This window comes from Catharus ustulatus, chromosome Z (genome assembly GCF_009819885.2).
Source record: "Catharus ustulatus isolate bCatUst1 chromosome Z, bCatUst1.pri.v2, whole genome shotgun sequence".
NCBI lineage: Eukaryota > Metazoa > Chordata > Aves > Passeriformes > Turdidae > Catharus > Catharus ustulatus.
This window is the reverse complement of record NC_046262.2, coordinates 33,621,845-33,647,389: the sequence shown is the minus strand read 5'-3', so window position 1 is coordinate 33,647,389 and position 25,545 is coordinate 33,621,845. Positions and strand designations below refer to the sequence as shown.

Genomic DNA, 25,545 nt, shown 5'->3' with positions numbered 1-25,545 from the left:
TGGATATAAAACATCAAATATTAATTATCACTTCAGAAGGCACTTTCATCCCTTGATTTGAATGCTCAAGCTTAAGATTGCTACAAAAAGCTTGATGATCTCTTTTCTACCTCTGCCCTTCTGTTTATGTTTGCAGCACACATATACCCAATGAATGCACCATTTTCAGATATTCTGCACTGGTCACATAGTAACAACAGCCAGTCCTTTTCTCTGATGTACCACTTCATCACCTAAAGAGGAACTTCAGATTACCAGGATAGGCTGTCTGCATCCAAATATCTCCAACACAGATACATAAATAATACGGTCATACGCATAAAATTACCTATCTCCTTTGTCTAAGTATTACATTCACATCCCTAATGGCTGGGACAGCTTGATACATAATCATATACAATATGCGAATGGGGATGCACCACAATAATTTAATTGCTAGTTCCACAAGGACGAGTAAACCAGAACATGAAATGAAAAATGTTTGCATGTCTACAGGCAGACTCCAACTGGATTCAAGATTCAAATTCATCTCCAAATGCAGAGAAGCAAAGACTGACTCAAAGATCTTTCCACAGAGAATGCATATGTGAAATTAGCAGGAAAAATTCAGGTTACGTGGGCGGAGAAATGCTATAAACCCAAATACATTTGTAGTATAAGAAAGAAACACCAGCTATAGCAGTCTGAAGGCAAAAAAACCTCTGTGTTATTTAGACACATGATCTTGGACCTTGCTACATGCAACTCCTGTGAATACTCCACAAAAAAAATACAACACAGATTATTCAGGTTGTGGACTACTCCTTGGACAATTCTGTGTGACTGGTTAGTACATATTAAAGGATGAAGATCACTTGTAATGCTGCTCAATGATGTCATTACATCTTATGGGAAGAAAAGTTGTAACAGCCCTAGAAACACAATTAAACAGAAGCAACAGAACTCTCACATATGCTATTTGCATAAGTACAGATAAGCCTCCTTTCTGCAGCACGACAGTAAAGTACACCAATGGTGACATTTGCTTTCGGAAGATTTAAAGAAAAAAACAAACTTTACACTTTACATGACTGCTCTATGTAACAAAGAGGATCTTCTGAAAACTTCAAAAGTCTGTGCAGCCTGAAAGTTTTGCCATGCACATGCCCCTGCCAAGCAAAGCTGCAGAGATCACAACAAACTCACAGAACCAGACAGATACACATTGACATGCCCAATGCTATGATTAAATACATCAATCAGTTTAAATACAGAATGGCTCTCACCCACATATATTAACAAAACTATAAATTCCCTGATTGATTAAAGTATCACTCACGAGTAATAATATTACAATTTATCAAGCTTTTGTGTGAACTTTGGGAAGTGTAGCTGAACGGCCCAAATTTTAAAAAGATGATTAATTATGATCAACTCAGTGCTGAAAATTTACCTTTCCAACTACACTTTCTTCATTTAAATCTTCAACTCTTCAAGGAAATTAAATATAAGGCCTAAAAAATAACATAAATATACATCTTTCTCCTACCACACACCAAAACCAGGTTGTGGTGCAAATAAAGAACTTGAAGGTGATTAAAACTGACGGCCTATGGTTCTGATGAAGTGCATTGCTTTACTGGAAGTATCTGGAAAGATAAGCCTCCAGAGGCCAGGAGGCATCATGCTCTTGACATTTCAGAGGGATGCAGAATGCAGGGTCTTCCCATCCTCACCTAAAATATTTCAGTTTCTACAATAAGCTTTGCCTGTTAAATGTAGGTTAAATTAATCATATCTTTCAGTCTCACTACTTGATCAATAGCAAAACTACAGTTGTCATGTCAAGGAGAAATCACAGGTCCATCTTAGTCTGCAAAGCGGGGTTTTAAAACAACAGATTTCAAATCACTGACAATCAACAGGTATGGCAGTTTATAGTTTTGGTCACTAGCACTGCACACTTGGGTAAATTAGCAAATCAGAATTACACAGAATTATTCAGCAAGACCAGCATCAGTCAAGATGATACACCACTCTAATCATTGTGTCCTGGCTATATAACAGCAATGGCTCAGATCAGCAAAATACAAAGAAATAGAAAGCAAAAAAAGCAGAATAAATAGACATTTGCCTTCAGGGCCACGTCTATAACAGCTACCATCTCTGGCACACCCAGAGATCATGAATTCACAGTTTCCTCACGAGTTTGCAGCTGCTTTCCCACTGTCACAACTTCTGCACGCTGGTGACACAAAAGTGATGCAAAGCCAGGAAAGGAATTCTGAGCAAAGCTTGCACTGCCAGTGTGATTTCCTTGGTTACTACAAGTATCTACTGCCTAGTTTATGTCTGGGTGCACAGAAAGAAAGTGGTTAAGGATCCTTCACTTCTTAGGCCAGCTGTGGCAGACATCAAAACTCATGCTGGAGCACAGAAGCGGTTCCTCACCAGCCTCCTGGTGTGCAGTATTCAAACCCTGGAGATGTGAACAATCAGTGCTGCAGCAGGGTACCCAGTACCTGAAGATGACACTTCTAGATGGTAAACCAGCAGTGCTACCATGACCACCAGAGATCACAGGGAGTTTTTCAGGAGTTCCATCCTGGTTTCCCATGTTTCCTGTGCCTCAGAAAATACAATCTAGCTCTTTAAAATGAGATGAAAGTAAAGAAACCTGCTCTGCTCATTATTACACCATTTCTTATAATACAGCCCTCTTTGTCCATAAATCTACACAATTTATTTTCTGTGTGGATGATACTACTTTTCTTCTTGCATCTACCTACCTCCTTGCTTGCAAAGGACACTAGTGGTAGTCAATCAATTTACTAAATTTAAAACTCTACTCAACCCATCAGCTGAACAGAGCTCTTCACAGCTGTCTGAAAAAAAACCAAAAACTTTAGATATTCACATGACACAGAAAAATCCATCTGAAACTGGAATATTTCCTGCAATTTTCACAAGCTCTTTGCACTGTGTGACTTTACAACATAGACACTGCCTCAGAAGTTCAGGTCAGCTGTTACATCAGTCTTCTGAAAGAAAGCAAGAAGGAGGGGCACAATCACACACTGTCAAAGATCTGGAACACATTTTAAACTGGAACAGCTCTCAAAGGAGGAGGTAAATTCTACGACAAAATGACTCAGAGGAATTACTGATGGTCTTTGCAGTGCCTGTCATTTGTCTGCTATGTGTTGTTTCCCCCTCAAAACTTCTAAGTCTTAAAACCATGTGGTTATAACAAAAGCCTAGGTTTTGCTCTTGCATTATTAATTTTAAAACATCTGGATTCTGCAATGTCTCCTTAATGTTTGGGATTACATGCTGCTAAAACACTGTTAATTTTTTTTTTAAAGTTGGGTTAAAATTGATCTCTGAATGCTTAACATAAATGAGGAAAAAACCCAGATCTACAGAATTTAGTATGCAGAATATTTTCTTGCTGCTGAGTAAAGGCATATACGACAAGCATTAGTGAACGCCTCACTCTAAGAACAAGGTCACCTCCATTGCACATTTGTATCAAGTCTCCTTCGAAAACAAAATACTGGGAAAACGTTTGTAAATCTTGATTATGCACTGCTTGCATAATCATAAATGCTTTCTGCTTTCCTTAACTGATTTATCCACCTTTTAAAATATTACATCAAAGAATTAAGAGCTATACTACATTGTTACATAATTTATAGCAATAGTTAATAACAGGACTTTTGCTGTTTAAAAACAAATAAGGTATCATAACAAAACCCAACCTTTCCAGCCTGCTAACTAAATACATTAGCCCAGGAGTCACAATAATAGAAACAATGAATTAATTGCTTAAGTCTCAGCTCCTTGCTCACCCTGACCTGCTGCAGAGGAATCTAAGCCCATAAACCCTGCCACAAATTCCTTAGATGTCAAAAAATGGCACAGAAAAAAAGAAAGAAGTCTCTTTTTCTGCCTTCCTGGTCAGTCACTTTGCAGCAGAGATGTGGGAAAAGGAATGGTTGCAGAAGAAGGCACTGCAGACCTTGCTGGCACAGGCTCAGGAGGGCTGCGGCAGGAAACAAAGTACTTGTAAACATACTTTATCTTTCCTCCCTGCCTCTTCTACTCTTCCCTAGGATTCTCTGTCAGAGACAGAAAATTTTCTGTCAGATACAGTTTATTTGTGCTATGATAGGACAGAATTCCTATGCCTTTCTCTCAAGTCCTCCCTGTAGCTTAGCATACGCACCTGAAATGACTGCTACTTTCTTCTTCAGTATATAGAAAGTAACTTCCAAGGCAAGACCATGAAAGCAAAAATAGGGCAACAGCATTTTAAAGCACTCTCATCTCTCACCTGGGAATACTAAGGAGCAAGTTGGCATGATCTCATCCATGCTTATTAATGCTTCTAAGCTTCAGTATTTCACATCTTAAACCTATAACCACAAAGCCATTCACTCTCAAGGGGAACAGTGAGGAGTTTAGGCCAGGAAATGGGCATACCAGACACCTGATGATTTCTGATAGTGATACACCCATGGTGTGTTGTGGTATCATGACTACATACATGATGTTGCAATAGAGAACAGGCAAAGAAAATATTCTTCACTTTCTCTTCTGTTAAGTCCTTAGTGTACAGTTAATAAAATTGCTAAAACATGGCATACAAAACAACACATGATCCCACTCTCCCCACTTGCTGTAGCTCCCTGCTACTTGCTTCATCACATGCTTCAAAAAGCCCTATGTTTCTAGCCCTGAGCCAGCTGTCTCAGCTATCCACAAGGCTGTTACTTATATTCCTGATCTGGTCTTCATTCTTTAACAAATAGCTCATTTGGCAACCATGGCTTCTCCCTCAGCTGCTTAATTTACCTTCCCAACTTTAATTTTATTGCAAGAAAATTAATATAGCATTTAAAGGAAATTAAATTTACTGTAACAATATTTTCCAAAGGCTTTAAAGAAATATCAGGAGGAAATCAGGAAAAAAAAAGTCTACAGCAGACAATCTGTTTGTAGGTCAATAAGTTTCCCTGGGAATGCATGTAGTTAATCTGCAAACAGAAATGAGAAAAATATAGAACTAGAATAGGCTGTTTTATTGCAGCTTCAGTAAATTTTCAAATCTCTCTAGCTCTAATGTGCTGTGGAAGAAAAGAAAGAATCTTTTACAAGGAACAGGATATAACAGCGTCATGTCTGTATATCTCTAGAGAAGCTTTCAAATCTGGTCAGGAAGACTGCCTGCATTTTATAAAAGTTGCTAGAAATTCCATATAGCTGTTTTAATACACAAATTGGAAAGTGAGCTCAAGATGCTAAGGAAGTTCCTAAGATGAGAGGGATAAATTACCCAAAAGAAATGAGTGTAAGGCCAGTCCTTGGGCATCACGTGAATTTTCGCCTACAGTCTGGCAGACATTCTCAAACAGAAGTCCACTGATATTTCAATTTGTTTTTATCCCAGGAACTTATTTTAATTATTAGAACTGATTCTGAAGTGGAACCAGTAGGCCCCACTACTGAGCTTGTCAGAAGCTCAACCCAAGCATGCTCATCTCCTTTCTTGGCTAGTAGGTTCAGGTTGTGCATCAAGGAACAAGACAGCCAAACCCCAGCTCCTGCCATCATCCAGACCTCAAACTGCACCCATGTCCAGAGACTTATGTGCTTTTGATGAAGGTGAATAAATGTGGTTTAGTCACTTAAGACACTGAACAGCACAGAACAGAAGGATAACTCCTTTTCTACAGATACACTGAAACTCATCTTAGGAGTCTGCAGAAATGCTTTCTCATGTTAATGTACAAGGATCTCCCTATCCTTTAGGCTATGGAGAAGCACGACACAACCTTGCCTTTCATCCCAAAAAGCTACACATCTGCATAGCCAGCATGCGTCACTGCATCCTGCCTTTGCAGCCTGGCTGGGTACTTTCAGTCACTGGCAGCCCCTCGGGCCCCAGCACATCACTGCACTGCAGGGAGTCCCAGGAATACGCTAGCCCAGAGCTCAGCTTCTGCCTGGGAGAGTTTTGAGCTTCACTGGATTGTCTGAATGAGTCACTGATTCGATACAGGGATTTGGCTGATCAAAACCTAGCAGAACCTTTGGTAGTCGGTGCTGGGGAAACTTTCCACACACAAAACATAAAGGCTCTGTCAGTCTACTCAGAACAGCAAACTCTCCCCAAAGAAAAAAAAAAAAGCACTAAATCATGGAAAGCTTGTTTTTCAGTGGTTGTCCAGCAGTTCTTGTTAAAAGACTATTTTGAAAGCAGAGCAACAGAGTATTGCCTTGTCCTTATTCTTTCCTAGAGACAGGAAATCTGCAACAGCTGGGGTTGTCATCTTAGAAACAATGTTGGCTTTTTCCCTAGTTAGTTCACATTTGATTCCACCTGTACTGACGGACACCATCAAATTCATACTGACCTTGTTAACCCATTGGTGATACTTAAGCTGTATGTGTTTTGGGAACAGTCACCTTTCCTCCTAGGCTGGAACAACACACATCATCACTATGTCCCGATCAGGAACTGGAATCCTAGAAATAGCAGGCTAATAAAGCAGGAAACAGCAATTTCTAGCTTTGTTTACTAACATTTACCATTCCTTCTCCCTCTAGTCACTCACCCATACATACCACAGCAGACAATTTGCCTCTGCTCAGTTTTCAGGGATTCCTGTTGTGAATTTTTCCAGTCTTTCCTCCTCACTCAACTTCCTTTCTAGTATTTCACTCCCACCCAAGTCTACTGTTAAATAAAAAACCAGGATACTTTCCAGAAGCTGTAGAGCTTCAGTTATTCTATTTCAAGTGTTACAGATTTTTTGCCATAAAAGCGCAGCCTTCCTAAAACATGCCAGTTCAGGCCTTTGAAAAGTCACAGGTCCAAAATCACCCTTACATACTTTGAATAACAATATGGTAAAACAAAGAAGTTATTTGCCTTTTGATATTTTGATGTTTTATATATTTTGGCTTTTACTTTCTCTAGTAAGAAAGTCCCACTCGTACCATGCAAAGCTTAATTCTTGATCCTATATGCCTCATTTTGCAGCAGCTTACATAGGTGAAACAAAACAGAAAAAGTCTGATAAAGGAAAAAATACTTTTCTGTATTAAAAAGCTAAAGATTTATATAATTTACCAAAGCTTGCCTAAGCTATCAGCAATTACATCTTCCCATGCTTCAAAAACTCATATTTTACCTGTTTATACTTACGGCAGTTTAAAAGAAAGGCCTATTATGTTTACTGTTTGCCACAGTTATATCCACTTCTGACAGTAGTGAATTTGCCTCATATTTGGCAATATGTTTTTCAGCAATTTCGTGAGAAAGGAAGATTCCCCATCAGCCTCAGAATACTGTGTGTATATTTAAAACCCAAATTTAGACTGCAAATAAAAACACAAGATCCAATCATTCTTCCCAAAAGACAAACTTCCATTTGTTAATACTAGTGAAAGGCTCCTTGGATGATTAAATCCAGCGAATAAAATGTGGACTTGTGTGGTTATTCTGCACATCAAGGCACATTTCCACATTCAAACATTCTGGTTCCTAAAAATGTTTGCATTTGGCTAGAGCATTCTTCATGCCACTACTCTGTTTTAAAAGTTCTTAATTATTTTCCCTAACAGTAGAAAATAAAAACAAATTCCATCCATTCCTGACCAATGCAAGAAATGGGATGAAGCAACCAACATTAGACTCAATTAGGACCTGCTTGAAGTACTGAAACCACCTTTCACTTAAACTGAAGCAAAACACAGTTTTAGCTGTGTTTGGATGACAAAGATAGCATTACCAAAGAAAAACAAACTAATATGGTAAATTAGAAGAGGAAAAAACACTAACTGGTGATCTCAATGCCTTAGCGAGTTCTGTGCAAACAGCTCCATTGCAGTGGAAGAATGAGTTTTAGTCTGATACCCTCAATTCCCTTTAGAAAAAAACCCACAAAAAACCAAAAAAAAAAACCAATTAAGTTGAAAAACTGTTCTACAAGCACAAAGAAACCCATCCACTGCAGAGTTACACTTGTAAAATTGCAGCACTTCAAATTCAGCCCCTAGATTACGATGCTGTAACTTTCCAAGGCAGAGAAGCCCTAAGTGACTCATCTGGAAAGGCAAACACCATTTATTTTTGACATTTATACCTTATGAATTATTAATTGGTTTTCTCCATCTAGATTGATTTTGCATGAAAAGTAAATTCTGGCACATACCTTAAAGCTGAAAAGTGCTCGGATTGGAAAAGAACTCAGCAAAAATATCTGTCTAGTGTTGCTTAAAAGAGCAAATTCTGTTAGTCTACTGGAAGTCATAAAAGACTAAATCAACAACATTTAAAGGAAAATTTTCTTTCTGAAGAAAAAAACCCAGTGTTTATCTCTACGGACACTCGCTCTCCTACCACTCTGTTTTATCGTTGCTGCACTCTTTCCCAAAGGTGCAGAACAAAAGTGATGTCTAGCACTTGAGGACACTTTAAATTGAAAGATAAACAGTATCTTTGGTATTTCTGCACAACAGTCACCGAATTTCGTTACACAAAGGTGAAAAACAAGCCCTATATCAAAATGTTTAGATAAACTCTCTTCACATGCAAAGACCTTCCACAGCCTATAGAAACTGAAAATCAGCCAAAAAAGAGTAACAATTGATATATAAATAACACAGTTATTAAAAACATAAAAATAAAAAAGCCATTAAAAACTGAAATCCACAAAAAATATGATGGAGGCAGAGGGGAATGTAAATATTTTAACAGTGTGTAGTGTTCTGCTGCCATAGAATTGTGGGGGAAAAGGCAGGGAAAACCAATATTTTTTTCTATTTAAGAATGCCTGCTTATAAAGGATTCAGCATAGCATCCCCTTTTTGACATGATAACAAATTCAAGGAACACAGAACCAAAACCCAGTCTGATGAAAATCACATCAGTGATCCCAACTAGTGGCACATATCTACTCTGAAATAGATATGCATTCAATTCTCCACCCCTCCTCCAGTAAGTGGTGCAATAGCCAAATGAGTGGTTGAATTTCTTGTTCTTTCAGAAGGTCCTCTGGCATCACATCAAACCACAAGGTTATACTGCTGCTGCCTCAGCAGCACCTTGGCTGGGATCAAATAGCACTCCCTTTCTGTGGAGAAATGATGATGGGCAAAGAAGGTGAGAGTAAACTGCTGCACTCAGTGAGAACCATATGATGCTGCAACAACTACGTCAGTCCAATTTCAGTCTACAGAATAAAAAAAAAAATTGAAACATGTTTATTTATAAAGACATCCTTCGTTACGGACACAAGAGCATCATCACTATTACACCAAGTGCAACTAATGACCACAAATCATTCTGTCCAGGTCCATCACAGTGATTCCACATACAGAAATATTGGAAATATGCTGAACTTCAAACAACCACTTCTAATTTTTAATTTTCTACCATGCAGGTCTCATTTTCTACCATGTAGTGCCTGCAAAAAGGGAAATCTTATGAGAAGTGTAAGCACAGTAAATATCAATTTCTTTTTTCTCCACTTTGGGAGAAAAAAAAATCAGTTTTAACTCCTAACACTTCTGTGACAGACTGAATGGATTCCTGTGATGTGCTGCAACCTCAGATTATAAAGATGCAACTATTTTGTCTCCAAGATTAAGCACAGGATTAGTTAAACACTGAAAGCAAAGTAATTGTGCTGTGGCAAACATCATCACAATATTATGCTGTAGCTCCATCTTCTTTCGTCAGATTATCTCCATATACGTAAGAAAGGGTAAGCACCACCATTGCCCATCAGAGGCCACTACCTGCAAAGAAACTGAGAATCAGAGTCACAGAAGTTTCTAGAAAGCAGCAGAAGGAAGACCTTTTAGTTCTAACAGAAGAGGTCTGGAGGACGTTTTGGCTGTCCCTGGCCATACCACAGAGTTTCACTGATAAGAAGGTCATGAGTCTGCTTCATCAGGGCACTTATGCGGTCCATACAGTTTCTCTTCAGATGTACTCACAGAGTGGCAGCAGTTCCTTGAGGCCTCTGCAAAGCAGATTTTCAGCTCCATCCCTCTTGCTGAGTTTTTAAAAGTTAAAGACTTCACTGGTACACTACTAGGTCATGACAGTCAATGTTCAAGCTCCTCAACCCTTCATCCTTCATAAGAAATACATCAGACCAACCCAGCATCTCCCTTCCACTGGCAATTATGAGCTACATAAAATTAGAGAATTTTCTGCACAGTAACTTCTGCAAAATCTTCTTCAATTAAAATCGGTCATGCTGCTCCAGCACTTTCATGAAACATGCTGTCTATCAATATGCTAGTCATGAGGACACATTTAAAACTCAGCTTTGCATGAGTGACCAAGACCGTCCGGTTCTTCCCTGCTATATAATAATTCCAGTTACGATGGAAGTCAAGATATGAAGCAAAAATCAGGTGCAGGCTGTGTTTTGAGCACAGCATCCATGGGTATTCTCTGCCTCCAGACATCACTGGGGAAAAACTTACAGATGGGTGTCATTTAGTGCACCAGCTTTTACATACATGAAAATGGAAAGTGTATCTGTCAGTTGGAAAGCTACTACATTAATAGATGTTTGAGAAATTAAAAAAAAAAAAAAGTGAAGATCATTTTAGTACACAAAGCAGCAGTTCCTCCAATCAGATTTAGAAACCGGGTTTGAAACTGGGGCAGACTGTTTAAGCCATCAACAACTCAGAAGGGTTACACAGTATCCAACTAACGGGCAATTTAGATTAAAGTCAATTTTTCACCCTTTCAATTATGTAATATCAATAAAAGGACGTGTGGGAATGATGCCAAATGTGAATAATGTATCTGGCAATCAAGCTAGAGTGCACAAACAATAAGAATTTCCCTACCTGCTGTGGAAATAATTCCCTCTGCAGCTAAGTAGGTATTTTTTCTAAAAATAGCCTTTATTTCCAGACCAAAAATTTGCGGCCTTTCCTTGATCTCAAAAGGTATCCCTCCACACTGGGAGAAACCAACAGACTGCTGGTGGTGCCTACCTCTCGGGCAGAGGTTTCTAGCAGCCTATTTGGGCACTGTCCACAGAGCCACACCACCTTGCAAAAGGTTCTCCTTCCTCAGACTGCTCACAAGTTTCCACGCCACATGAGAAGGAAGCTCATTAAGTTCTGCATAAGCGACACATGGTGCAGCATTCGCATTAAGTAAAATATAATGCTGCCCAGCTTTCCAGACCAATTCCCACACGTACCTTTACATACACAGGAACTGACCATTATTTGGGCGGTGAGGTTGTGAGGAAACACTGAAGGAGAAAAGCAGACTCGGTGTGAGTCCAGCTTCAACCACAGCCAGCTGGGAAAGACAGGGAGATCCTGTCATTGGAAAAGTACACACGGCTCCCCTCAACACTGCAGGACAGTCAGGAACATATTATAAATACACAGTGTGCTAGAGATTTAGGAAAGTATTGATATCAACAGAGAACAGTAAAAATTGGTTAGCTGCAGTTTGTTTAGTGAGTGGATTGTGTCATACATACATGTTTCATACTTCTGACTAAGGAATGAAAAAATACATTCAGGCAGATGAACCCTAATACTCTTTTCCACAAGAGAACCTGTGTAGACAGGCTCTGAATGAGCACAGAACCCCTAGGAAGATCACAGAATCTTGTGAACAATAGCATAGCTAGGCAGGAGTCTCACTGGCCTCTTACTAACCAGCAGAATCATTCTCTTACTGTGCCATTCACAGGTTACCCTGTTAAAGACAGAAGCACAGTACTTTCCACCTAAATTAAGGGCAAGCTACTGAAAATGGCGAATGAAGTAATTTCTTCAGATATTTCTTCCAATATGAAACATTTTTCTCTATAAAACTGTATAAAATGGTTAATTGTGTGGAGACAAATTTAATCATGATTGTCATAAAAGCAGAATACTCTGGTAGAAAATAAACCATATGACAGGATTTTGGTTCAAATCACCACATTCATACTGCTACTTAAATGTCAATCACATTTATTCGGTTGTTTCAAATGAAATATCAGATGTGACCATTCCCAGAATTTTTTTAATCTCTTTCCCTATGAAATTATTACTTTCTGAATGCTTAGTATTGACTGCGCCTCGCAAGAGTCATATTATGCAATGAATGCAGTCATGTGGAAACAAAGCTCATGCTATTTTAAAACAACTCTTTAAATGCCCCAGACTGTCAAATCTCTATCACCCAAATTGATTGTGGTAGTGTTAAAAACTGTACATAAACCTGTAAGAAGCAATATTCTCTTGGTCACACTGGCACAGCATGACTGGCAAAGGAGTCTGCATGCCTGAAGAAAAAGGGAGTATGTGGTGGCACAGTACTTTGGTGCCCATTTCTCGAAAAACACTATTTAGATCTTCCTAGTTTCAGGATGTTATGATAGATCTGCAGCAGCATGTTAACAATTAAATGGGGTTACTTCTCCTTAGGTGCTTTGTGGGTATTAGAAGTAAATTAATAACTTAATCCGCTCCACACTGGTCAGTCTAACAATACAGTCTTGAAATTCTGTATTAATGTCAGGACTTCTAGACTCATCCTGCTTTTACAAATTCAGGAAGATTTCTCTAAACGTTATTTCTCTGCTGCACAGAGGTAAACCTGTCAGTTTTTCCTAAAGGCAAAAGGGTGAACACTCGACTCATTCCAGAAAGTGCAAAGTATCCTCCTGCTTTTCAATGACTCACTGCTGTTGCAGCTGGTCCATGAAAGTTGACAGGCATTAAGTTCTTCAGCATGGCTTCTAAATTGGCAGTATTTCATGCAGCTTGTCATGTAGCTTAACATTTCACAAGTCAGAAAACAATAAATGAAATTAAATAAAATGTTTACATTGTATTAAACAATCCAGATGTGTTCTTCATATGACTTAGGATTCTATTAAAACAGCACATCATATGAATAAACATGAATAAGAACCACATCAATAATTTAGAATTCTTAAAACTTCCTATTTATCTGGTCCTTTCTGGGATGTTTCATTCATGCCAGCAATGTCAATCTGTATTTCACCTGGGGTTTAATCACTAGTCAAAAGGTTTACTCCCTATAGCAGGGTCAGCACAATTATGTTGCGGATTTCTCACTCATAATGCAAACAAGCCAATAAGCAGATCTGTCTTCAACATACTTGTGACTCATTCTCATACATGAGATGTCTTCAAGGCGTGCACGAAAAAAAACTGTGAAAGTCAAGGCTGGGGCCAAAAATCCCTGGGTCATCAGATGTCAGGCTGCTAAATCTGGCATCAGAGACTTAAATATTTAGGTTCTAGACAGCTAAAACTCTTCCTTCCTTCTAAATGACAGTATTGTGAGAGTGTCATCTGAAGGACAAAACAGCATGCACAGACCTTTCACACCATGCTCCCTCAAAAAAAGATGTTTACCTCTGCTGCTGCAGATGCATTCTCATTAGTTTACAATAACAGAAAACAGAGACTTGTAGTACTATAAAGTGAACTTCAGCTTGCCTGCTTCTTAAACATGGACAGTACAGACATTGAAATTCTTATTTTCAGCACCAGAACTCATTGCAGTAATGATGATTCCTGGTGATAGGCAGCAGGAGGAGAAACAACAAAGTAAGCAGCAGCAGATGGGCGCTGCTGGATGGGCTCAGGCACCCTTACCTGCTCCTTATGGCATCTGTTTTGAGAGAAGAAGTGTTTTATTGCAAGGTTTATTTTACCAATGATGCAGCACAATGTAGCATGAAAGGTGCAATAGTGTTATTCAGTGCCTGCATGCACCCATGCAGGACATGGAATAAAACCACTGCATTCAGAGTTATAATGTGTACTGCAAGGTATGGAAAATCAGAATTTGGACAAACACTTGGATTAAGGATCATTCTTTTACGGAATACTTCCCCATAGTGCTCAGGCAATTAGATGCATAAGAAAGGGAAATGCATGGGTGTTTAAAAGTCTAACAGCTGAATGTATCTTGTGTGCCTGCATCTACAGATTGCTTGCAGTGACCAAGACTCCCACCTGAAGATGTCTGTAATGGCAAGTAGTAGGAAATAACTGGAGATTTTGCATTTAGTTACAAACCAAAACCAAACAAAAAACCCCAAAACACTGCACGGGTCTTGGTGTCAGTTCCCTAGATCCAAAGCAATTCCTCTGACTTCTATGAAACCATTTTAGATTCAGCCCCAAAGCACAGTGAGTCAGAAACTGTACCCTTGCAGACTGTAACACACAGATTTTGTATTATGAAACAACTCAACTACTGGTGAAACACTCACCCTGACCTTCCTGCAATATCACACCATGCCTAAAGCAACAGAACCAAACCTCATTACTCGGATTTCAGCTGTTGTCCAGACCCACAAAACAAAAAGGTCATGTTTATTGCTGTTTTCCCAAAGTCAGGCTAAAACAACGCCTATGGAAACACGGTGCACAGACCTCGGCAGGGGTATTTGCTCCAGCAGCCGCCCCCGCGGGCTGCAAGCGCAAAGGTCAGGGGAGCCCAGGAGATAGTCCCGCACCCCGGGAGCCACTGTCCGCTCCGCAGCGCGGCCGGAGCCGAGTGGCGGGAGCACCCCGGCAAGCCCCGGCCCCCGCAGACGGACAGCCCTGCAGACCCACTGCCCTCCGTGCGCACACACGGCCCCCGCACGCTCGCTCATCACGCACGGCCGGGCACAGCATCCGCGCAAACCCGCTCAGCCTGCACTCACTCGAGCGGAGACCCGCGCACGACCCTGCACAGCGCACACCCGTGGATGCACGCCCACGCACCCTCCGGCCGCCGCCGAGCGCGCCCCGCGGGCGGGGAGAGGGCTCGGTACCTGCGTGGCTTTGTGGAACTGCTTCTTCAGCCCGGCCACCGACATGGCGAGGGCAGCGCGCTGGAGCGGAGCGGAGCCGAGCCGAGCCGAGCCGAGCCGCGCAGCCGGGGCGCTCTGCCTGCCCGCACCGCACCGCGCCCGGCGGAGGCTGTCAGACGGCGGCGGTGCGGGAGCGCCGTGACGTCAGGCGGGACGCGCCGCCTCTGGCCGCCCTCGCCCCGCAGGTGCCCCGGCAGCGGCCGCCGTGGGGCTGCCCAGGCCGCTGCAGCCGCCGCCGCGCGGCCCCGGGGACCCGCGCCCCGCTGTGGCGGGCAGCGCTCGCACACGCGTGTCCGGACGATGGACCGAACGGCGGTGGGTGCGGACACCCCGCGATGGGCATCCGCGGCCGGCCGCGCCGGTGCAGGTCAGGGGCGTGGGGCTTCTCGGTCCTGCCCGCCCTGGGCCGACCTCGGTGTGGTCTGAGCAGCCTCCCCGGCAGGGACCGGGATACTCACCCCAGTGGACATCATCCGCGGGAATGAACTCGAAAAGAAATTGGCGGAGCAGTAATGGGGGTAAGAGGGGAAAGCAGTAGCAGAGGGAATATCAGTGTTGGCCTTTTTTTTGACAGAAAACATTTCTAGCTTCTTTGGGCCTGTTCTTGCCTTGCTGGAGCACAGTTGGTAGTCGAATCCCGGCTAATTAGGATTTTCCCAACAAGTGCTGTTTGCTTCTCTCCCTCCAGATTGTCAGTGATGCATAGAAAAGCACTTCTAAGTCTTGCCTGTTCCAGCCTGCTGGTGTGGCTGTTGGCTGGAGAGTAAAAGGCTAGAACCCAGATAAAAGTCATGTACTTCAGCAGTTCAGTGTTAAAAACACCAGCAGAACAGTAATTAGCAAATATTAGGCTCTGCCAGCAAAAGACTAAACAACATGAGCAATGTGATCCAAACACAATGATCCTTCTCTGCAGGCTGAACCAGTCGCTTGCATATGTGTGCTGCAAATTAGCACAACGGAGATGCACACTCACAGCTCGTCAGCTGTTCGAAAGCAGCCCATGCTACATTGGCGTTTAATTCCAACACAACAAACACTCATCACTCGAGCTAGTTAGCATTTTCAGAAGCACCTATTTATAAACTCTGTGAGGGTTTGCCATGGTGCTTCCACGCAGGCTAGTTGCACCTAGCCAAGCTGCACTGCAGTCTTCAGGCACACATCTCTGCCTTGTCAGGTATGGGGAAAGGGACGATGCCACACCTCTGGGCACCCAGAGGCACAGCCAGGCCTCCAGATCACTGGTACAATGGTACAATGCAGTTCTGGGAAGTGACTTGCGGTGAAGAAAAGGGTCTGAAATGGAAGTCCTGCTTTTGGAAGTATTATCCTGTATTTTGGTAGTATTTTCAAAGTTGTTCATTATCAAGAATGGCAAAATAAGAATACCTCTCTTCTCACTGGAGAGTGGGAAATGGTAACAACCTTATGCTGAGCATAAGCAGGAGCACTGCTCTCTGGCCCAGTCCCAGGTCCCAGAAACACTTCTATCCACTCTAGTAATAACAGTGTTTTAAAGTATGAGAAATAAGACCACATGGATATGCTAGGCAGAGAGTAGAAGTCTCTTGTTCCAGCCACTGTGCTTTTAACACAGAAACAGGACAGAAAATTCCCATTGTACTTAGTATTTGGGAAAGCGCATTTAAGTCTGGAAACACAGTGAGAACTAAATGGTAAATGTATGATAAATGTCATAATTCTAAATTATTTTTATGGAATTAAGAATGTATGTTGCTAAATTACTGGAATTCAGTGGTAACATTTCAGGATCTAACTTTTGCTGGCTATTTCAAAAGAGTACATTCCTGTCTGCTATAAATTTTATGTGAAAATTTTAGAAATAAATAATAAATAATAAATAAATTAATAGACATATAAATGTCCACCAAATTCAGTATCAGAGTGATGAGCTAGAAATAGAAGGTATCACTAATTTTCAAGGGTGTTAGACCCCTGATTGTCCCACTGCTTGTTGATAGAAATTATAGTACAACGCCTTACTATAAATCAACCCAAATTGTAGTTTAATGCCCTGACTCACCTATATTATTTTCTGTGTATTTTCATAGCTGAATCTGACACTTCTGGTTCTGCTCCCACTTCTTTGCTTTTCTTTTTATTTTATTTATTTTCTTATTTTTTTCCCCAGAATAGCTATATTCCTGGGAGTGGAAAGTATTATCTTTATTAAAACACAGTTTATTAAATCAGTTCATGTGTATCAATGTCAATGGACTTAGAACCCCTTTCTGTAAATTAAATAGTGGCACTTCTTGGACAAAGAGAAATTAATGTAGTGCTTGCTCCTCAGTAGATCACGTAATTTGTGATTTCTTCTCCTGGAGGAATATAAATAATGCTTTGAAATCAGCTTTAGTGAGACAACTTTTGGTTTTAATAAACTATAGCAAACAATAACAAATTGTTTGCCTATGACATATTACATCTGATTCTAAAATATTTTTATGTATTTATGAGATCTATACCTGTAAGTCCAAACCCCATTTTAAAATGGATAAGTATAGGAGGCTAAACACTTCTTTTTATTCCACATGGAAAGAAAAATTCTATCAATAACTTTAGAATGTCACCATTGTTGCAGCTGCAAGAAATAATCAAATGCAGGAAGGACAAAGGCTTCTCTAGGTGCAAGCCTAGTCCTCCTCTTTTAGGACCTGTTATGATATTAGGTTGTAAATCACTTTAGTTCTTATATAACATACAATTGAATCTGCAAATTTAGAACTGCATTCTCATTCTGACATTTAGTGAAATAAGTGGAAATATTCACTTCAATAAGTCTTCAAGAATTTGATTTATGCTTTAATTGATACAGCTTTTTAGAATTCTTTTTCTCTTAAAAAGCAGGTAAGTAATATTTCAACAACACAAAGTCATGTAAAGCATAATAAAATCCACTTGATAACTTGCCTATTGAAATAAAATGAAATGCGATAAATACAATCAAAACACTAGCAAAAAATGTTTGCAAAAACACAAAGCTAATTCCAGGACAAGATGGCATGGATGTTAAGCCCTTGAAGAAATTGCTGCGGAAGCAAATCACTCTGTTCATCACTCAGGTAATAAAATCACATTGAAAAACCAAAGGTAAATATAATGAAACAAAAAAAGAAAGCAGACAGCGTTATGAATACAAATTTTTCTAGATAAGAAATACCAAAAAACCCCCAAAATATTCTTAGAGCATTCATTCATATTTTACTGAGGAAGTATTTGGGTATTTATAAAGTTCCCTATAGTGTTATGTCAATAATTTTACATTAAATATTTGTTGATATTTTCAAACAAAATACGTGCTTGAGACAGAAAAGCAAAAACATCCTTACGAATAGTAAAGGCTCCACAGAAGGTAGGTCAGTCACCTACAACTGATCAGGGAGTGTGTATCTCAGTCAGAAATTAAACCAGAAATTAAAAATCAGAGCCCTCATTTGAAAACTAATCTGGGCTACACTACTACAGGTCAGCTGGCAAAGACATCTAAATCCAAGATGTGTGAATCAGCAGGCAATGAATAATTGCTTGAACATTAAAATAGTGCTGACTTTTGAAAAGGGTGAAAGATAGCCGTGTAAATGTGAGACATAAAGGAGGCAAACAAAATAATCTGTTATTGTATCATCTCTTTAAAAAATTAATTCCTTCACAGATTAGGAAATATTTTGTCATCTTGTGAAGGTAAAAATGTGCACAAGACATAGGCAATAAGTTACAAGAAGCTGGAAGCATCTAATAAGGAAAAAAATCAAGGTAGAAAAATGTCAATAACCCCTAACCTTTTGTTTGAATTACAGGAACCCTTTAATTTCATTTCACACAAACCAATAAAATAAAGAAGGATTAGTGACATTGTTCTTATCAGTTGAGTATTATTACTCTTCCAACTGCAGTAGATATCAATTGAATAGCTGAATTTTTTGTGTGTTTGAAGCATAACAGATTATCCAGGTTTGGTAGATTCACCCTTCCAAATTACCTATCTCCAGTCTCATGAATTTACAACTTCCATTTTCTTTCTTAATTGGTGATCAACAGATGAGGTTTCCTACAATGTCCAAGAGTTCTTCTTTATAAAAGTACAAAAAGCTTGACTGAACACAATACCATTACTCTCATAGTATTCTTCCTCAAACACTGTTCATTAAAGTACAGCAGGTTTTTTGTCCCCACGCTCAAAAGAAAACAAGGTCTTTATTCTTTCCGTCATACCTTAGTAACAAGCACTTTTTTGTTTGTCTTTGATGAGAGCTGATGAGAGCCTTTTCTGACAAAATGCTTTTGATAAGATTATTGCTGAGCTCTGTTCTGTCTGTTGTCAAAGATGCTTATTTACTTCCAGTCCATGTTCTGTGAGGTGTGCTATTAATCCTGCTGTTCTGCATGAATGTCGTGTCTTATCCATTAAAATTACGTATTTGAAAAATGCAGGACAATGCAATAATGAATCTTGTCTTTGTGGTTTATCACCAGCAGTAAGTTTTTGTTAATTGTTCCATTAGTTATGAAGAGAGAGCATGGATTGGTTATTTTCCAGCTTCATATCTCCTTTAATTTTAATTTTGCATGAAGTTAAATAAGTAGTTAGATCCCTCATTTACTAAATACTGCCTAGTCTGGATCTTTCAATCTTTAAGAATCACATCTAAAATTTTCAGCCACCTTCATTTTTTTAAGTAGCAGTTTTTAGCCATGTTTCATAGGAGCATATGCTTCAGCATAACAACCAAGAAATATCAGAACATACCTGCAGACAAGACACAGTCTTTGGCCAATAAATCTAGCACCAGTTTACAGCTAGGGCCCCTAGCAGCACAGAACAACCTGGATCAATTTCAGAGATGCTGGAACACCTTACACAGTTGCATATATACTTAATCATTGTCTAGGCATTGATGTCTTAGTAGGCCAGAAGTCCTGAAGGTGGATTTTGGATATCTCCAGGTTCTTTCTAGAGTAGACAAGAGGCATGCACACATATGCCTGTGTTTGTAAACATATAGAAGAATACGAAGCATACCTTAGGTGTGCAGATAACTTAGATTTTTTAATCAAAAATTTTAATCAGTAGAAGAGTTAGGCTAAATTGCTCATATTCTGTCCCTTGTCTTCTTGAAACAGATGATGAGCTACTAAGCTGCCCAGATGCCAGCACGACCATATCCCCAACTCCCAGGAAACCAAGAACATGAAAAGGTAAGCATTGTTTGTTCTTCATTAAATTAATGCTCCTTCTGATCTCTGTGTTGGTAAGCAGTTCCGTGCAATACCATATCAGCAAGATTGTCATAAACAAAGCACTGCAGCAAGAGTTGGCATTTAAGATGACTTAATCTAATAGTGGTATATTTAATCTCTTTGCTTAATTACAGCTTCATTACATATAGATATATAACAATATGTTCAGAGAGAGAGATCATACAGAGTGAGAACTTATCACAATTATATTCATGCTGAAAACGTCTCAGTTTTTCAATTCTGTGCTGTAATTCCAGTTGTACTGAAGTGATTTTTCTATATTTACTTACAGTAATTTCACGATTATAAGCCGCACCATTTTGACTAAAATTTTGGTCCGAACCCAAAGTGCGGCTTATAATCAGGTGCGGCTTATATATGGACAAAGAACAAAAAGTTGCTGATTTAGCTTGGAGTACAGGTGTCTACTGAGAAAGGCAGGAGCTTCTCTTTGAAATGGAGAATGTAAACCCCCTCCCTCCAAATTATTATAATTTTGAAATCAAGGGGCTTTCAGGCAAAATTATGGAAATTAGGAATAACAGTTCTTTTCTAGGGAAATCAAAATAGAAATACAGTACTACAAAGAAACAAACTCCAAACCCTGACAAAGTCAGAGTACAACCTGACATCCCGTCAGGAAGGGTGTTGGTAGCAGTCTCATTCCACGGTGGCTGCATCCTCCTGCAGTGACAGGTGTGGCTCAGTTGGAGCAGTGCTCCTGTATAAGGTGCAGTTTCCCTCTGGAGGTCCAGCGGTGATATGGAGAAATCCGGTTTTCCTCTGGAGTCCAGTGGAGAAAGGGGCTACCTTAGTGTCCCAAAGCCTCTGTTTTTGTCTTGGTAAGAAATGTTGGGCTCTTCCCCCTGGCTGGAGCAACTTCCAATGGGATGAAGTAATTTTATCAGTCACACAGTGGGACTCAATGGGCCATTAGCAGACAATTACTCCCTGGAGGGAGGATGGAGTGTGAAAAGATAAAGAACAATGCCCTGTCTGGTTTCAATGGATGGCCCATTAGCAGATTATCTGCCATTGAGATAAGGATCACTGTCCCCACCCTCAACAGATGGTGATAGAACAGATACCTTTTATCACACTCTGTATTGTAACGTGCGGCTTATAATCAGGTGCGGCTTATAATCGTGAAATTACTGTATATTTTTACAGTAATTTCACGAATACAAGCTGCACCGTTTTGACCAAAATTTTGCTCCCTCACCGGAAATGCGGCTTATACTCAGGAGTGGCCAATATGTGAATAATTTTCTGACATTTTCAACCATGGGAGTGCAAACCAAGTCAGTGCAAACTTCAAAGTCTAGCACCTGCCAGTAAAACCTGGCATTTACGCGGTTGTTACAAATTGGTTACTCTTACTCTGTTGTGCGGTGGGTGGAGCTGCTCCGTGCAGGCAGCACAGGGGGTGGGGAAGGCGGGGCAGCTCCCTCCTGCTGGCCCGGCGGCCGGGGGGGAGGCAGGGGCTTTCTCCTGCTGACCCCGCGGCCCGGGGGGAAAGTGGGGGGCTCCGTGCTGCTGGCCCCGCGGTTTGGGGGGCTTCCGTCCCCGCGTGCCACCGCCGCAGGAGCGGGGTGGCTCCATCCTCGCCTCCCACCACTGCCGCAGGTGCCGGCGGCCTCTGTGCCCCCCCTGCCACCGCGGGGCAGCGCTGGGCCAGGACGAGCGAACCCAGCAGCAGCAGCGGCTGGCCCCGAGCGGCCCCACTGAGCAGCAGCGCCGAGCTGGGCCACCCAGACCTGTCGGCAGCCCCGAGCCCTCATGGCCGAGCTGAACCAGTAAACCCCCCGCCATGCCATGATTCTGTTACTATTTGGCAACTTTGTTGCACGCAGGTCCTCCCTGCGAACGACAGAGTGGCCTTATACTCAGGTGCGGCTTATTTATGGACAAAAAACGAAATGTTTGCCAACACCCAGCGATGCAGCTTATACTCAGTGCGGCTTGTATTCGTGAAATTACTGTAATCCCAGTGTTGATGTTTCTAAGTATTTTAGCCTTTAGATACTTTTAACCTACTGTCTTTGTCTCATTATGATACACAAGCAGCTAACACAAGCCAATGCATACTTAATAAAGAAGATTCTGGCTCTTGAGACTATTAGGCCTGAGAATCAGTGACAGGCCATTTTTTCTCAACTTGCTGAAAAAAAACATCTTAGGACACTAGAAATGCCATCTAGAGGGACCTGGATAATCTTGAGAAGTGGATCCAGAGTAATTAATGAGATTTAAAAAACCTAAGTGCAAGGTGCTGCACCTTGGTCATGGCAACCCCTAGTGTCAATGCAGACTGGGGAGGAACAGATCAGAGCAGTCCTGCCTAGAAGAGCTTGGGAGTGCTGGGGAATGAGAGGCTGGATATGACAACCAGACAGTTTATTGTATCCTAGTCTGCATCCAAAGTAGCATGGGCAGCAGTGGATGGAGAGGATTCTGCCCCTCTGCTTTGTCCTGTGAGACCCCACCTGCAGTGCTGCATCCAGCTCTGGGGTCCCAGCACAGGAAGGACATGGAACTTTTGGAGAGAGTCAGAATGGACGACCAAGTTGATCAGTGGGATGGAGCAGCTCTGCTGTGAGGGAAGGCTGAAAGAATTGGGACTGTTCATCCTGGATAAGAGAAGGTTTTGGGGTGACCTAGTCACAGCCTTCCAGTACCTAAAGGGAGCCTAGAAAAAAATGGAGAGAGACTGTTTACAAGAGCATGTAGTGACAGGACAAGGGGGGATGCTTCAAACTGAGAATAGATTTAGATTAGATACTAGAAAGAAATTCTTTACTGTGAGGGTGGTGAGACACTGGCCTGGCTTTCCCTGAGAAATTTTGGGTGCCTCATCCCTAAAGATGTCCAAGGCCAGGCTGGACTCGGCTCTGAGAAACCAAGTCTAGTAAAAGGTTTTCCTGCCTATGCCAGGGAATTTGGAACTAGATGATCTTTAAGGTACTTTCATACTGAAACCATTCTACGATTCTGCTCACTTTTCAAATTTCTCTTCTTTTCTGGAAATGTAAGTTGTTTAGTGAGGACAGAACATTACAGACTATTTGTGTTGGGAGGGAATTACAGAAATACTAGATGAAACTGTAGAGCCTTCCAATGTACTCTTCTTTAGGGACCTCATTACAGTAAAAATAATATTTAGAGATGCAAATAACCATTGCAGTCAGCATGAAACAGCCAAAGTTTCGTAACAAATTATATTAGAATATGAGCTTTAAATAATAAACAGATCTTTCAGGTTTGCAGCAGACACTGAAGCAGTGAATTCTAGTTCAGTGATGTGCCATTAACTCTTAACCTCTGTCATAACAATTTCATACCCAGGTATTTGTTTTTCAATTACCACAAATCTGTGTGAGAGTTCAGTATCAACTGGTCTTTCTGTATTATTGAATATCCAGTTAGCTGTTGTTCATCTTGCTGTCCATGGGGTTAGAGTCTACCTCATCTGTGCTTATTTGGTGTACTGAGAAGAACTCTCTGCCATCCTTGACAGAGATTAGCAACAAAGTTGGCAAATGTTGGCACCAATTCCCACTGGTCCTTACTGAAAGAATGATGCTAAGACACTAAAGTAAGTCCATGGCTCCACAAGCTTGAAAATTAACATAGATTTGACCTAATTGCAGAAAGATAATTTCTGAGACTTTTGAGTAGACCAAAAAGGCCAGACAGTGGACAAAAGAAACAATGCCTGATTGATTGGTGCACTCAGATGCTTCAGCTGAAATAAGATGATCCTTGAACATCTTGATTTTGACCTGTTGCTTTAGATGTTAAGTACTGTGAATGAAATATCCGGATCGCTCTCCCTCCATTCCAAGTTCGTGTTGTTTGGTTTTTTCTTTCCACTAGTTATGTAAAGCTTAAGAGTTTCACTAAAAATCTTGCAATAATTATCATCTAATAATGCTATGTATTGCACCATGTGACTGATCCCAGGTAAGCACTGAGCCAGGGACCTCAATCACAAAACACATGTGCTAAAGTTCTCTACCCTTGATGTTCAAGCTGGAAAGAAAGAAGCCTTTGTTATTCAGCATGCCCTGATTAAGTGGATGGTTCTACACTCACTAGATTTGCTACTGTACAAGCACCAGTGTTAATATGAGCATAGAACATCCCAGGTTCCCAGCCTTATGTTTCCATCCCCTCACTGAGTAAGAGAAGCTGAAACAGGGAGAGCATCCAAGCCACATCTTGGTATCACCCACACAGCTTTCACTTTACAGATTCCTTACTGTTAATTAACTAACTGGTACACCTCTCTCAGCTATTAAGATGATTCATAGTCCTTCTCTTCCCTACACAAGATAGGCATTCAGAATTTCTATGTAGGTTTTTTGTCCATCATTTTATTACTGGGCTTGAGTTATAACAGAGTTTGTACAGTTGTACAGAAAGTGTCAAATCGACCAGAGCCTCTACAGTGGCTGAAGTAATGCAATTAATGAAATTGGCTTATTTTAATTGATTAGAAACCACTGTTTGGACTAACCTCGAGGCTCAAACTAGAGAGGAGAAGAAAAAGGAATTAATTTTTCTGCTTCTACAAACACAAATAGATAACAAACAAGTCCCCCTGCTCCACTATAAAACAACCCAAAAACCAGTCTTACCCTGCAGAAACAAAGATTACTGGTCTCTTCTCTGTAGCTTGTTCTTCTTTGCTGCAAGGCCTCTCAGGCATTTTCCCCAGAAACATGACGAGTAACTCACAGAAATGTTACAGGATTATCAAGCTGTATTTTCGCATAACCTTTTCTATACCTGCATGAGGAACTCAATGCAACCTCACAAGGAAAGACAGGGTGAAATGAGCAAAGTTGCCGGTGCTTCTTCTGCATTGTAGGCAAGACAGAGCATCATAAAAGCAGGCAGCAGATTCCTAAATGTCTTTTCAGAAAGGTTCCAGTCTTTAGCTGTTCAGCATCTGAAATGCAATAAATGTAAATGTCCCACAAGAAGTGGGAGCAGAATATCAACAAGAAAAGAATGAATCTTGAGCACTCATCTAACTCCTCAACCCATCTCTTTCTGAGTACAGTAAATTCACGACTATAAGGTGCAGCCTTTTGACTAAAATTTTCCCCTGAACCCGGAAGTGCGCCTTATAGTCCGGTGCACCTTATATGATGGACAAAGTTCGGAAATTTGCAAACCTGGAAGTGAGAGCTGCGAGCCGCTGGGGGAGCCGGCAGGGTGCCAGGTGGAGGCAGGGCAGAGGCATGCCCTGGCCCTGTGCAGGAGGAGAGGACCCCCGACATAGCCCGGCCCTGTGCAGGCAGGGTGGCCCCCTCATGGGCATGCCCCAGCCCCGTGCAAACGGGGAGGAGCCCCGGCAGGCATGCCCCGGCCCCATGGAGGCGGGGTGCAGCAGCAGTGGGCATAC

General features: G+C 41.1%; 1 protein-coding gene across 1 annotated transcript in view; it reads right to left on the bottom strand.

The window, feature by feature from the left end:
• The window catches only part of SH3GL2 (SH3 domain containing GRB2 like 2, endophilin A1), a 95,923-nt gene extending 80,982 nt beyond the window's left edge, over positions 1 to 14,941 (bottom strand). The window contains exon 1 of the mRNA XM_033085356.1: positions 14,829 to 14,941. Coding sequence (XP_032941247.1) covers positions 14,829 to 14,873 — 45 coding nt within the window. The 5' untranslated portion in view covers positions 14,874 to 14,941. The remainder of the gene's footprint in view (positions 1 to 14,828) is intronic.
• Between the last annotated feature and the right edge of the window lie 10,604 nt (positions 14,942 to 25,545).